Source organism: Peromyscus eremicus, chromosome 7 (assembly GCF_949786415.1).
Source record: "Peromyscus eremicus chromosome 7, PerEre_H2_v1, whole genome shotgun sequence".
Lineage (NCBI taxonomy): Eukaryota > Metazoa > Chordata > Mammalia > Rodentia > Cricetidae > Peromyscus > Peromyscus eremicus.
Window position 1 is genome coordinate 117,075,892 of NC_081422.1, and position 12,999 is coordinate 117,088,890.

At 44.0% G+C, this 12,999-nt stretch overlaps 1 protein-coding gene across 1 annotated transcript in view; it reads left to right on the forward strand.

The window, feature by feature from the left end:
• Positions 1 to 11,336, forward strand: part of Exosc7 (exosome component 7) — a 28,712-nt gene extending 17,376 nt beyond the window's left edge. The window contains exons 5-8 of the mRNA XM_059269003.1: positions 3,147 to 3,217; positions 5,352 to 5,475; positions 7,078 to 7,233; positions 11,089 to 11,336. Of these exons, the coding sequence (XP_059124986.1) occupies positions 3,147 to 3,217; positions 5,352 to 5,475; positions 7,078 to 7,233; positions 11,089 to 11,193 (456 nt within the window). The 3' untranslated portion in view covers positions 11,194 to 11,336. The remainder of the gene's footprint in view (positions 1 to 3,146; positions 3,218 to 5,351; positions 5,476 to 7,077; positions 7,234 to 11,088) is intronic.
• Positions 11,337 to 12,999: the final 1,663 nt, after the last annotated feature.

Consider the following 12,999-nt stretch of genomic DNA (forward strand, 5'->3'; position numbering starts at 1 on the left):
ATGGTCTCCTGTAATAATCTTGTATTTACAAGATGAATACAAAACATTAATAAGTGGTACATATAACACCATTCTATAACAAAATTGTGGTCATAGCACATAGCATAGCATAGTGAGTTGTACCTAAAATCACCCATAGGAGTTATCAGGGAATTAAAAACAAGGACCCTCTGGATGGTACCAGACAGATTATTAGAGTTTAGCAAGTTGGCAATTGGTGTGGGATGATAAGCTCTTTTCATGCCTTTTCAGGTAAGCCTTCCAAACCTTCTGTGAGTAGACACTAGAGACCTAAAGAAGAAAAGGAACTAGACTGTCATTTCTGATCAGTGGGAAAAAGAGCTCTACAGAAGTAAAGAACTCGACCAGTGTGAGGCAGGGCCTTCACTTGGCCACTCTAGGAGGAACAAGCCAGGCTCTGAGCCTCACCTGCAAAGGATGTTCTTCCAAGGGAGGCTGGCACATACAAGAGAATTTGAGTACTCCGTTCCTATGTTCTGATTAGGACATAGATGATCACCTTAAATAACTGCTACTGAGTATTTTTAGATTCCATATAAATATACTTAGATGAGTATGGGGCAGGAAATAATAACAACAAGGCTTCTTGGGAATTAGAAGCTGCTATGCTGTGTTGTCAGGAAGAACTGTGGGTTTACCTTCAGTGTAGCCTCTTAGAACTCACCCAGGGCTTAAGTATAAGAGCTGGCCCTTGAGAATGTGTTGTGGTAGAATATTAGTTAAAGATGTGTGTAGCTAGAGTTTTCCTGCCTGGCCCACCACAGTCAGGACAAATCTCTGTCACTCACCAGTCCCCCAGCCTCTCAGACCCAACCAAGTAAACACAGAGACTTATATTGCTTACAAACTGTATGGCCGTGGCAGGCTTCTTGCTAACTGTTCTTATATCTTAAATTAATCCATTTCTATAAATCTGTACCTTGCCATGTGGCTTATGGCTTACCGGCATCTTCAAATGCTGCTTGTCAGGGCAGTAGCTGGCAGTGTCTTCCTCCTCCTTCCTGTTCTCTCAATTCTCCTCTCTGTTAGTCCCGCCTATACTTCCTGCCTGGCCACTGGCCAATCAGTGTTTTATTTATTGACCAATCAGAGCACATACAGATCATCCCACAGCAGATGTGTTACAACGCCAGGCGGTGGTGGCGCACACCTTTAATCCCAGCACTCAGGAGGCAGAGCCAGGCGGATCTCTCTGAGTTCGAGGCTAGCCTGGATTACAGAGTGAGTTCCAGGTCAGGCACCAAAATTACACAGAGAAACCCTATATCGAAAAACAACAACAACTACAAAAAAGTGTGTTACAATTGTTTATCATGTGGAACATTTGTTTAATGATGCAGTGATGTGCTGCATTCTTTTGTGTTGCATTTGTTTAACTCTGTGAAGCTGTGTTACTGTGCTTGTCTAAAACACCTGATGATCTAATAAACAGCTGAACAGCCAATAGCGAGGCAGGAGAAAGGATAGGTGGGGCTGGCAAGCAGAGAGAATAAATAAATAGAAGAAGGAGCAAGAGAACAAGGAGAGGAGGACACTGGGGGACAGCCACACAGCCAGCCACAGAATAAGAGTGAAAGGAAGATACACAGAACCAAAAAAAAAAGGAAAAGCCCAGAGGCAAAAGGTAGATGAGAAAAATAGAAGAAAAGCTGGCAAAAAAAAACAAGCCAAGCTAAGGCCGGGCATTTATAAGTAATAATAAGACTCTGTGTGATTTATTTGGGAGCTGCGTGGAGGACCCTCAAAAGACCAAAGAGTAAAGCATAAAATATGTATGCTGAGTGTTTTGCTCAAAAACCTGAGAAAAGGATCCAATTTTTAATTCTAGAATTATTTTTCATTTGGGTCTTAAGTATGTGGCCAGCAATAGGCATTTCTGTATAGCTGGATGTTGTTAAGGGTCTTTCTCAGGAGGGATGATGAAGGTACAAATACATAAAATGTCATGTCCATCAAAACTAAAAAGAGAGATTCATGACTTCTTTTTTTAAAAATATTTATTTATGCCGGGCGGTGGTGGCGCACGCCTTTAATCCCAGCACTCGGGAGGCAGAGCCAGGCGGATCTCTGTGAGTTCGAGGCCAGCCTGGGCTACCAAGTGAGTTCCAGGAAAAGGCACAAAGCTACAGAGAGAAACCCTGTCTCGAAAAACCAAAAAAAAAAAAAAAAAAAATTTATTTATTATGTACACAGTGTTCTGTCTGCAACGTGTCCCTGCAGACCAGAAGAAGACACCAGATCTCATGACAGGTGGCTGTGAGCCACCATGTGGTTGCTGGGAATTGAACTCAGGACTTCGAGAAGAACAGTCAGTGCTCTTAACCGCTGAGCCATCTCTCCAGCCTTGATTCATGACTTCTCAACACATGACTTCTCCATCTTCTTGAGGAGTCTGGTTGTAGGCTTTTTTCCAGAACCTCAGACAGAGGCTTCTTGGGAGGGTAGATTTGCCACTTCCATGTGAGGTGTGCTCTGATCTCACCTGCAAGAGTCTACCAGAGGTAGACCTGGGATTTTATAATTAATATACAGTGTGTAGTGGTACAGGTCTGAGCACTGGGTGCGTGTCCTGTTAATCACATAGTAGAGGTTTCCCCAACTCCATGCATGCATGTCCTCTGTCAGTCATCCGACAGCAGAGGTAGAGTGAGGCTTGCAGTGCAGTTGGCAGCCATCTGAATTAGTCAGTCCGTGTCACCTCAGCGGGGCAGCAGCCACCTTGCATGTGTGCCTGCATAACTGCAACTATGGAATAGCAGTGGCATGTCACTCTCCTTATGGTTCGGCTAGCCAAGGAGGGCAGCCCACCTTCTTATCTTTATTTTAGCTAATTTATTTATTTATGGTTTTTGTAGTCCTTTTTTTTTTTTTTTTTTTTTTTTTTGAGACACAGTCTCACTATGTAGCTCTGGCTGCCCTGGAACTCACTATATAAACCAGACAGGCCTCAAACTCACAGAGATTCACCTGCCTCTGCTTCGTGGGTCCTGGGATTATAGATATGAACTACCACACCTGGTTTCATGTCTTTTTTGTTTTAAATGTACATTCAGCATGGCTTAGGAATCTGTTTCTTAGCTGGGTTAATGCTTAATGATAAGTAATGCTGACTTTTTGTTTCTCAGCTGCTGGAATGTGGTGGGAATTTGTTTGATGCTATTTCCATTGCTGTGAAGGCTGCTCTCTTCAATACGAGGTGAGTCTCCCTAGAGACCAGTCCTATGGGCCTGTGTAGGACTTACCATGGAACACCGACAAGGAAATTGTATGTCTAAAATGGTTCAGTGTTGACAGGGATGCTATCTAATGCTAAGCTCCAGGAAAAAGATTTTGTGAACTAAAACTAAGTAAGATATGTGTATTTTTGTGTTTATTTTTTTTTATTGTTTTTATTGGTAAACGTGTGTCATGTAAACAATATTAGGAAACCAGAGATACAAAAAAATTACACTTTAGCTTCAGGTTGTCTACCTATTACAGGATGGACTCTGAAAAATGCCTTTCACTTTCTCATGTTCCATTTCTACACATAGCACCTAGCACACAGTAGGTATTCACACGTTCCTTGATTGTGATTATGAATGTTCTAGGAAGGGAGCAACTTGGTTTTGGTTAAGAACAGTGGTTCCCCCACTGTGTTTCCTTTCATAGACAGGCTGTGAACACACACACAGGGAGCTAAAATTTGTGTTTCTTTGATTATATCTATGAAGAGAGTCTAGCAGCTGAGTAATTGTGTGGGTCAATATGTGTTCCTTTCCTGAGGTACCTTGGGGTAAAGTGGGGTTTAAAAACTTGTGATTGAGGCTGTTAGGGTAGCTGAGTTGGTAAAGAGCTTGAGAACCTTAGTTCAGTTTCCAGAACTCAGTTTAAAAAGCCAGGAGTGGTGGCACACACCTGTAATCCTAGTGCTAGGGAGGAAGAAATGGGAAGATCCGTGGTACTCCTGGCCAGCCTGTCTAGTGAGTCAACAAGCTTAAGGTTCCAGTGAGATACCCTGTCAGAAAGATAAGGTAGAGATCAAGGAAGATGCATGAGGTCTTCTGATCTCTACATGTGTGTAAACTTGTGCACACCACACACACAAGCCACTAGGTAAAGAAAATTTGAATAAGTGAGCAAATATGTTTATTCTGGAATATCCCTCATGTTTTTTTTAATGGTGAAAGTTGAGCAACCTGAGTCTCAAAACATTGGAGATTAAAATACACACAGCAGTATCTTCAGAGGCTTGTTAACAAGGAAATCTACTCACTAAGTGCAGCTTTCACATCCTGTTTAGATGGTTGTTTTACTTTGATTTTGACTATTGTGTTTGGTATGTCTGGAAGTAACTCAAATGCTCACTGTTTTTAGTTTATGGACAGTGTAACACATAGAGATTTTAGACTCTTTCTGTTGTGTCGACTACAGAACAAATACAAACATAGTTAAACTTACATAAGAGCTTGCAAGATGGAGTATTCATAAGCTTAGGAGCTATAGTGTCCTCCATCCAACCATGCCACTGGATTCTGTTAGACCTTCTAAGAGGGGTCCAGGCACTCCCGTGATGAATTTGCATGCTAGATCCCATCACACCAGCAGCCAGCACCCGGGCTTTGTCGAAATGAGAAAGGAAGTTGTCATCAGAAGTGGCTTAAGATGAGTCTCCTTGGCTAGCTGGTTCCCATGGGTGCCAGGGAGCTGGGGAGGCTGTTTTGCTGTGAGGGAGTCCTAGTCTTCACTCCCAAGCAGCAAGGAGCAGTGACCCCATGATGTCCTTGGATAGAGGATAGAAAGACCTTTGTGCATTGGAGTCCTCTAGAAGAGTTGATGCCACTCGGTTGTCTTTCTCAACCCTCTGCCCAGCTATGCTAGGGCCAAAACATTAAGAAGTTTCTCTCTCTCTCTCTCTCTCTCTCTCTCTCTCTCTCTCTCTCTCTCTCCCTCCCTCCCTCCCTCCCTCCCTCACCCTCCCTCCCTCCCTCCCTCCCTCCCCGCCACCCCGCAGCGTGTGTGTGTGTGTGTGTGTGTGTGTGTGTGTGTGTGTGTGTGTGTGTGTACGTATACACATGTACATGTACAGGCTCCTTTTTTGACATACCAATCCCATTTCAAACTGTTTACTGCCTAGTTCAAATAGGATATTACTTAGTACTCTGGGCTCCTGACATGGAAGCTCTAGCCTCAGTTTTTGACAGGTGATGAGGATGAGGATGAGGATGAAAACAAGATGGAATTAATGAAATTCCTGCTTATGAGAGAAGAATTTCAACTCCTGTTCTCAAAAAAACGCTATGTTTCCTCCTTCCAGTAGATGACAGTTTTAATTCTGCCTCTGTTTCCAGGATACCAAGGGTTCGTGTTCTGGAGGATGAAGAGGGGGCAAAGGACATTGAACTGTCTGATGATCCTTATGACTGCATCCGACTAAGTGTGGAGAATGTCCCCTGCATTGTCACCCTGTGCAAGGTGTGAGCTTGTTTCTTAGCATTTTTGCCATCTGTGGGGAGGTGGGTGTAGCAGGAATCTTAAAAGGTCTTATTAATAAAAACAAAACCTAGGGCTAAGTATTGGGGTGAATGCTGGAAGATCAAAGAAGCAGAACAAGCCACAGCCACCTCACCTCACCAATTCCTCAGCTGATCCTGTTTCCTCAGGCTGGAAGTCTCTCAGTCCTCATCCAGAATGAATCTCAGCTGAATTGTTGCTCAAAAGCCTGAAAGCTTAACCAGGCTCTAGTTCCTGGTCTTCATGCCTTGTATACCTTTCTGCTTTCACTTCCTGGGATTAAAGGCATGAGTCACCATGCCTGGCTGTTTCCAGTGTGGCTTTAAACTCACAGAGATCCAGATGGATCTCTGCCTCCCAAGTAATAGGATTAAAGGCGTGTATGCCACCATTTTCTGGCCTCTGTATCTACTGGCTGTTCTGTTCTCTGACCCCAGATAAGTTTATTAGGGTGCACAATATTTTGGGGAACACAGTATCACCACAAGTGGGTCTCCTCCAACCCTAACCTGTTGAGATTACTTCATAAGTTGGGAGGTTGTGGTTGTACAAACCATGTAGATGTAGCTTTAACCCAATTCTAATAATTCAGTTACATTAGAAACCATCATCTGAGCCTTCTGCTTCCTTAGCATTAGGGCTGTCCTCTCCCTTGACAGGCCCTGCACTTTATTGTACTGCTCATGTCCATTAACTCCTACCCCAGAGTCCAAGGTAACTGAACACTGGTAGATTCTCAAACAGTATTCCTCTGTGGACCCTGATGTCCACATATAGGAACTGAGGACGTGGGACCAGTCCTAGGTGTCACATGCCAGGTACGGTTTTCACAGAGCCCAGAGGTTTTCTGAGCCTGATGTCTAGCATAGCCTCTGGCCTGTGTTGGCTGGGATTGTGACTAATTCCACAAGAGACTCGTTATATAAAAATGAAACTGAGCTAGGTGTGGTGGCTCATGTCTCTAATTCCAGAACTCAGGAAGTGGGGGCAGGAGGACTACTGCACGCTTGAGACTAGCCTAGCCTATTTATCAAGTACCTGGTCAGCATGGCTGCACACAAGACCTTGTTTCAAAACAAAACAAAACAAAAACAAATTTCAGTCATTTAATTCCACTGAAAGAAAGTCCTTTGAGAACTGGGATTGTAAAGAAATATTCACAGGGTGTTGTGATTGAACAGAGCTCTGGAGAGTGGCTTCATTTTGCTTGTCCCTTAGCTTGGTTCTCTGGATTCACTGTTGGAGTGAACAAGATGTAATGTGGCCTCACGTACGCATTTCTGGCCTGTGTCCCCTGTTGGAAAGCCTAGTGGCCTCTGTCCTGATGAACTGTCTGCCCCCACACCCCTTGTTTCCATTTTTTTTGTCTTTCATTATCTTATTCACACAATGAACTATATTAACAATGTTGAACATTCCTTCCAGCATTTTCCAAATGAGCAGAACTTAAAATAAGATCTGGAATGAGCCATGCATATGCAGTCTTTGTAGGCTTTGTATGAGGGGAATCTGGGATCTCTGAAGTATTGCACACGTGTGTGTTAAGCAGCCCTGATCTTGCAGATTGGCTGCCGGCATGTGGTGGATGCCACACTTCAAGAGGAAGCCTGCTCCTTGGCCAGTCTGCTAGTGTCAGTGACCAGCAAGGGAGTTGTGACATGCATGAGGAAGGTGGGGAAGGGAAGCCTGGATCCTGAGAGCATCTTTGAGATGATGGAGGTAAGTCCATAGTGCTGGGGCAAGCCTGGCTACTAGAGCTTGCTGCTTTCCACCTCTTCATTATCCATGTGTCTTCTCCATTCACACTCAGGACCCCACCTTGGGGCTGGGAGAACAGTGGGTAGAGCTTTGGGCTGGGGGTCAGGCCCTGCTGGTGACTGTGTTTATCTCCTCTAATCCCCAGTGGCTGCATTTGGTCTGAGTATTGACTTCAACCATGTAAAGAGTCACATAACTCCCTCACAGGATGAGGAATTGAATTCCTGTCCCTTCTAAAAGGAGTGTAGATGAGAGCAGCACTAAAGAGTGACCCATCACAGGTTCTTCACAACCTGGAAGTGTTTCGGGGAAAGCTAGCAAGGGTCAGATGAGAAGCTCTGGGGATGGGTGAGAAGATAACTCAATGAGTACTGATTGTTTCATAAGATGAGGACCTGAGTTCAGATCCCCAGCGCCGACATAACTGGGCTGAGTGGTGCATGCCTGTAATCCTAATGCTGGGAGGCAGAGACAAGTAGATCCTAGGGGCTCACTGGCCAGCTATTCTAATTAGTAGGTGAGCTTCACCTTCAGTGAGAGACCCTGTCGCAGAAATTGAGGTGAAGAGTGATAAAGGAAGATACCTAATGTTGACCTGTGGCCTCCACAAACACATAAAAGGACATAATGGACAGTGTGTCTGGTCCCAGGTGTCAACCCGTCCCTTGGCCCACAAGGCTAAGTCTCTGAGGAGCAAAGCACTTCTCAGTTTTGTTATTAAAGCAAGCAAAACATGATGTGATGCTTACAGTTAGCTTAAGCAAATACAAGTACAAGGAGGGAATACACCTGACGTTATGTCTTACCATCTTTGGTCATGTGAAAGAGCCAAGAATATTCCTCCCAGGCCTTTGTCTTTCCCACAGAGATAGTGTGGACGTGCCAGGGCATTCCCTTTATACCCTTGCTTTCAAGTGCATTAACTTACATAGTTTATGCAGTTCTTTATATAAAGGCCACCTGTGGGGAAAACATTCTGTACTCTTCTCCATCCATAGTTCATAGCTTTCTTACACAGGCTTCCATATCCAGGTGTAGGCTGTGCGTTCCAGCTCAAGGCTGCAGGTGACTCCTGCAGAGTAGGAAGGATATGAAGGGCCGGGTGGGGGAGCTGGTGTGTCATCGCCTGATGTGTTGTCAGTGACCATCAGCTCTTGTTCTCTGCTCTTTTAAGCAGCTTGGGTTTGGGTTTCTCTACATGCTGTTAGAATGTAGTAGGAGGCCGGGCGGTGGTGGCGCACGCCTTTAATCCCAGCACTCGGGAGGCAGAGCCAGGCGGATCTCTGTGAGTTCGAGGCCAGCCTGGACTACCAAGTGAGCCCCAGGAAAGGCACAAAGCTACACAGAGAAACCCTGTCTCGAAAAACCAAAAAAAAAAAAAAAAAAAGAAAAAAAAAGAATGTAGTAGGAGACCCAAAAAGACCCCTTTAGACAAAAGGAGCTCATATCTTCCCTTAGAGAGGGCTCACCCCAGAGAACTTAATGGTAAATCTGGGTGTTTTAAACAATAGCAAAGATTTATTGTATACTATGTGCCAGGAACTGTTCTTAGTATTCTTCTCCATCTGTTAGCCTTCACAGTTCAGTCTTTGAGATGAAGAACCCGAGGCACATAAAGAATAACCAGATCTCTCTGGAGTGCTGTAGCCATGCCTCCAGGGCTTCAGTGACAGGGAGTGAGGTCTGCAAGCTTGGCTCAAGGAGCCACAGGGCTGTGGCTGTCCATTTCATAAATGGACACAGTGGTTCTGAACGCCCAGTGGTTAAGTGAGAACCTCTGAGTACTTCTGCAGACTGTGGCATCTGCTCTCCACCCCTGTTGTCCTTGCTCCCACCTTTCTCCCACCATGAATAATCAGACCACCTATTTCATAGAATTGGACATTTTCTAGTGTAGGGCGTGTGTGTGTGTGTGTGTGTGTGTGTGTGTGTATTGTGTGGGTGCATATGTGGAGAGGTGCTTGTTCATATAAGTGTGCATGCAGGTGGAGACTAGAGATTGACAGAGTGTCTCCCTCAATCATTCACCACCTTATGTATTGGGGCAGAATCTCTCACTTGAACCCAGCGCTCATCAATCCTAGCAGTATAGTCAGCCAGCTTGTTCTAGGGGTCCCTTGTCTCTGGCACCCTGTGAGCTGAGATCACAGGTGGGCTACCACATTTGCCCAACATTTACTGGGTGCTGGGAATCTGAACTCCAATCCACAATAATCTTTTCATGAGTAGTCGTACCTGGAGGCTCACCTCACATGACAGTCAGGGCCAGGATAAACACAAAGGTTGTGACTGGCGTGGGACTGTGGTACAGGCCTGGTGTCTTTCTCGACGACACTGAGATCCAGTACAGAGAAGCAAAGTCACAGCCACAAGCTATGGGAGCATTCAGAGCTTGCAGTGGAGATTTGGGGTTGGTATGTTGTGTTCTATTTATTTGTTTTTTGAGACAGGGTTTCTCTGTGTAGCCTTGGCTATCCTGGAACTTACTCTGTAGACCAGGCTGGCTTTGAACTCACAAAGATCCCTCTGTCTCTGCCTCCTGAGTGCTGGGATTAAAGGTATGTGCTACCACCACCCGGCTGCACTGTAGTCTTAAAATGATTCATGAGCCTGGAGACAAGATAACAAAGATTTTGTCTTGGGGGGCTTTGGAACATTTTGTACATGTACATTTAGTCTTTTTTTTTTTTTTTTTTTTCTTAAATGCCTGCCATGTGGCTGATAATTACTAGTGGGTAGTCTGACTTCCTCACATGTCATTCTTCTAATGTGCCCCTGTGGGTAACCAAAGACCCCATCCAGGGGCTGATTTTCGCACCTGAGCATTTGTGCCTGGAGGTCTGGTGCCAGGTGAGTGGCTTATTAAGATGGCCTGGGTAGTCTGCTCCTTCCTCAGCAGGAGAGTACTTTGTGGTCTCTCTATGCCTCATAAGACAGTATTCCGCAAGCCAGCTTTGGTTGGCAGTGTGACTGTTTGTTGTGGCAGCAGGAACATTGATTGTTGGGCAGCCTTTTCTGGTCCTCAGTGATTTACTTGTGTGTGTAGAGGATCTCCAAGTGTAACCATGATGCTGTTGGTGTTTATAGTTCATTTTGTATTAATTGGAAGTCCTTTGGTGAGCTAGGGTGTTGGAATGTGTGCCTAACTTCTAGGGAAAATGAAAAGCTGTAAAAATTTCAGTGATGCAGACAGATATGTGGGTGTTGGGCAGGCTGGCAAGCAGGTAGGGGCTTCTGATGAGTTTTTGCCTCACCAGCAGGTGCCCTCTGTTGTAGGTTGGTTGGTTGGTTGGTTGGTTGGTTGGTTTTTTAACTCTTTACTCTTTGGTCTTTGGGGGCCCACCACCCAGCTCCCAAATAAATACATGGAGTCTTCTTATTACCTATAAATGCCCAGCCTTAGCTTGGCTTGTTTCTAGCAATTTTTCTTAATTTATCCCATCTACCTTTTGCCTCTGGGCTTTTATCTTTCTCTAGTTTATATACTTTCCTTTACTTCTTATCTGTGGTTGGCTGGCCCCTGATGTCCTCTCTCTTTTTTCTTGCTCCCTGATCTTCTCTCTCATATGTTCTCTCTGCCTGCCAGCCTTGCCTATTTCTCTCTCCTGCCTGACTATTGGCCGTTCAGCTCTTTAGTAGACCAATCAGGTGCTTTAGACAGACAATACAACGTAGCTTTACAGAGTTAAACAAATGCAACATAAAAGAATACAACACATCTTTGTATCATTAAAAAAGTATTCCACAGCATAAACAAATGTATACATCTTCAACTAATATTCCACAACACTCTGTCCTGTCCCTGTCATCCTGCAGAGCAGCAAGCGAGTGGGCAAGGTGCTACACATGTCTTTGCAGAGCATTCTACACAAGGAAGAAAGCCTGGGGCCCAAGAGGCCAAAAGTCGGGTTCCTGGGATGATTTGTCATCACTGCTGTGGTGGACATTGGTTATTTCACTTCTCCATTGAGACTGGTTTGTATATATTTTTCTTAATTGTTAAAATGTTAAGTCAACATTTGTATGTGTGAAAATAAAGTCTTTTTTTCTGGTTTGGTTTGGTATTACTAGCATCTCCAGCTTTATACTGTTACTCCATCTAGTTTAGCATTCTGCTGCCGAGAATGCAGTTGAAAAGGGTCACCATCCTCCAGGGAGCTGCCTGCTTCTAAGGTACACGAGGATGACAGCAATCCATAAAATAAAGACCCTGTAGAAGCTAATATATGGTGCCATATACTTGTAATGCTGGTATTGGGGAGGATTTCAAGCTTGGCTATTTAACAAGACCCTGTTGTTTGAATCTTAGATGGTCTTTTAATAAAAAACCCATAGGTATAATCCCTTGAACAAGATTAGAAATATATGTACAGTATTTTCTAACAAAATCAATCTCAAATTTATATCAATATATAATTTGTATATAATATACAAAAATCCAATCCAATATAAAATATTTTAAATTAGTAGTTGCTTTTTAAAAGTAGATTCAATAATCTACCATTTTATCTTATCATATCCATATCTTTTTTTTTTCAGAGTAGATTCAATAATCTGCCTCTTATCTATATCCTCTTTTTTCTTTTTTTCTTTTTTTTCAAACAAGAACCCTGAATCTAATCTTGTTTAGCTTTTTTTCCTGACCATTATCAATTAACAGCTTGTAACCAACCATCCTAAACAATGACAATTATCTATAACCCATTGACAGGCCAAAAACCACCCACCCTACCTCTTGGGAATGTGGGTGTCTGTTCTTAAAATTACTTCCTGCTGTCTGGGGGCAAAGGCATGTTTAGGGGATCCTGAAAAGAAAATTTTGGGGTTAATTGTCAAGTCCTGGGAGAGGAAGCTGTATAGTTGTTATCCAGTGTCTGCATAATGGGAAAGTGCAGGGCTTGTCTCAAGTCCTTGCTCTAGTAGTGTGTGAGGCTGGGTCATCTCAGCTAGCCATCTTGAAATCGTCCTGAGCAGTTTGTAGTCCAAACTGTTTCCACGTTGGGCAACAGATGTTGTTCGAATCTTAGATGGTCTTTTAATAAAAAACCCAGAGCCAGATATCAGGGTGAAAAGGTGAAAGATCAGAGAAGCAGAACAGCCAGCCACTAGTTCTTACTTGTACGAAATCCTCAGCCTAAAGAGAGTGAGTTCCTGTTTCCCGAGTGCTAGGATTAAGGGTGTGTGCCACCACTGCCTGGCCTCTGTGTCTAATCTAGTGGCTGACTCTGTCCTCTGATCCTTAGGCAGATTTATTAGGGTACACATTATATCACCACAAACCCAGTCTCCAAAACAGATTCCATGCAGAAAATGATTTAAGGAAATGGCTTGTGGTAAGTATTTTGTGAATAATTTTTTTCTTCATAAAGCTTTCACAGTAAGAATCACAAGGCTAGGTATGGTGGCACACACTTTTAATTCCAACACCTGGGAGGCAGAGGTAGATAGATTTCTATGAGTTTGAGGCCGCCTAGTCTGCATAGTGAGTTCCAACCCCAGCCAAGGATACATGGTGAGACCCTGTCACAAAAAAAAAAAGCAAAGAAAGAAAAGAAAAGAAAAAGAAATCACAAAATAATTCATTTTCCCTGCAGGTCAGGAATAAGGAAGCCATGGTCACAGAGAAGGTCCAAGCCTCCTGCCTGTATGCCTGCCAGGTCCTACCAGCCAAGAAATCCAGGAGACCTTCCCCTTGGGTCAGGGGCTTAGTGGCCATTTGGGTTCTTA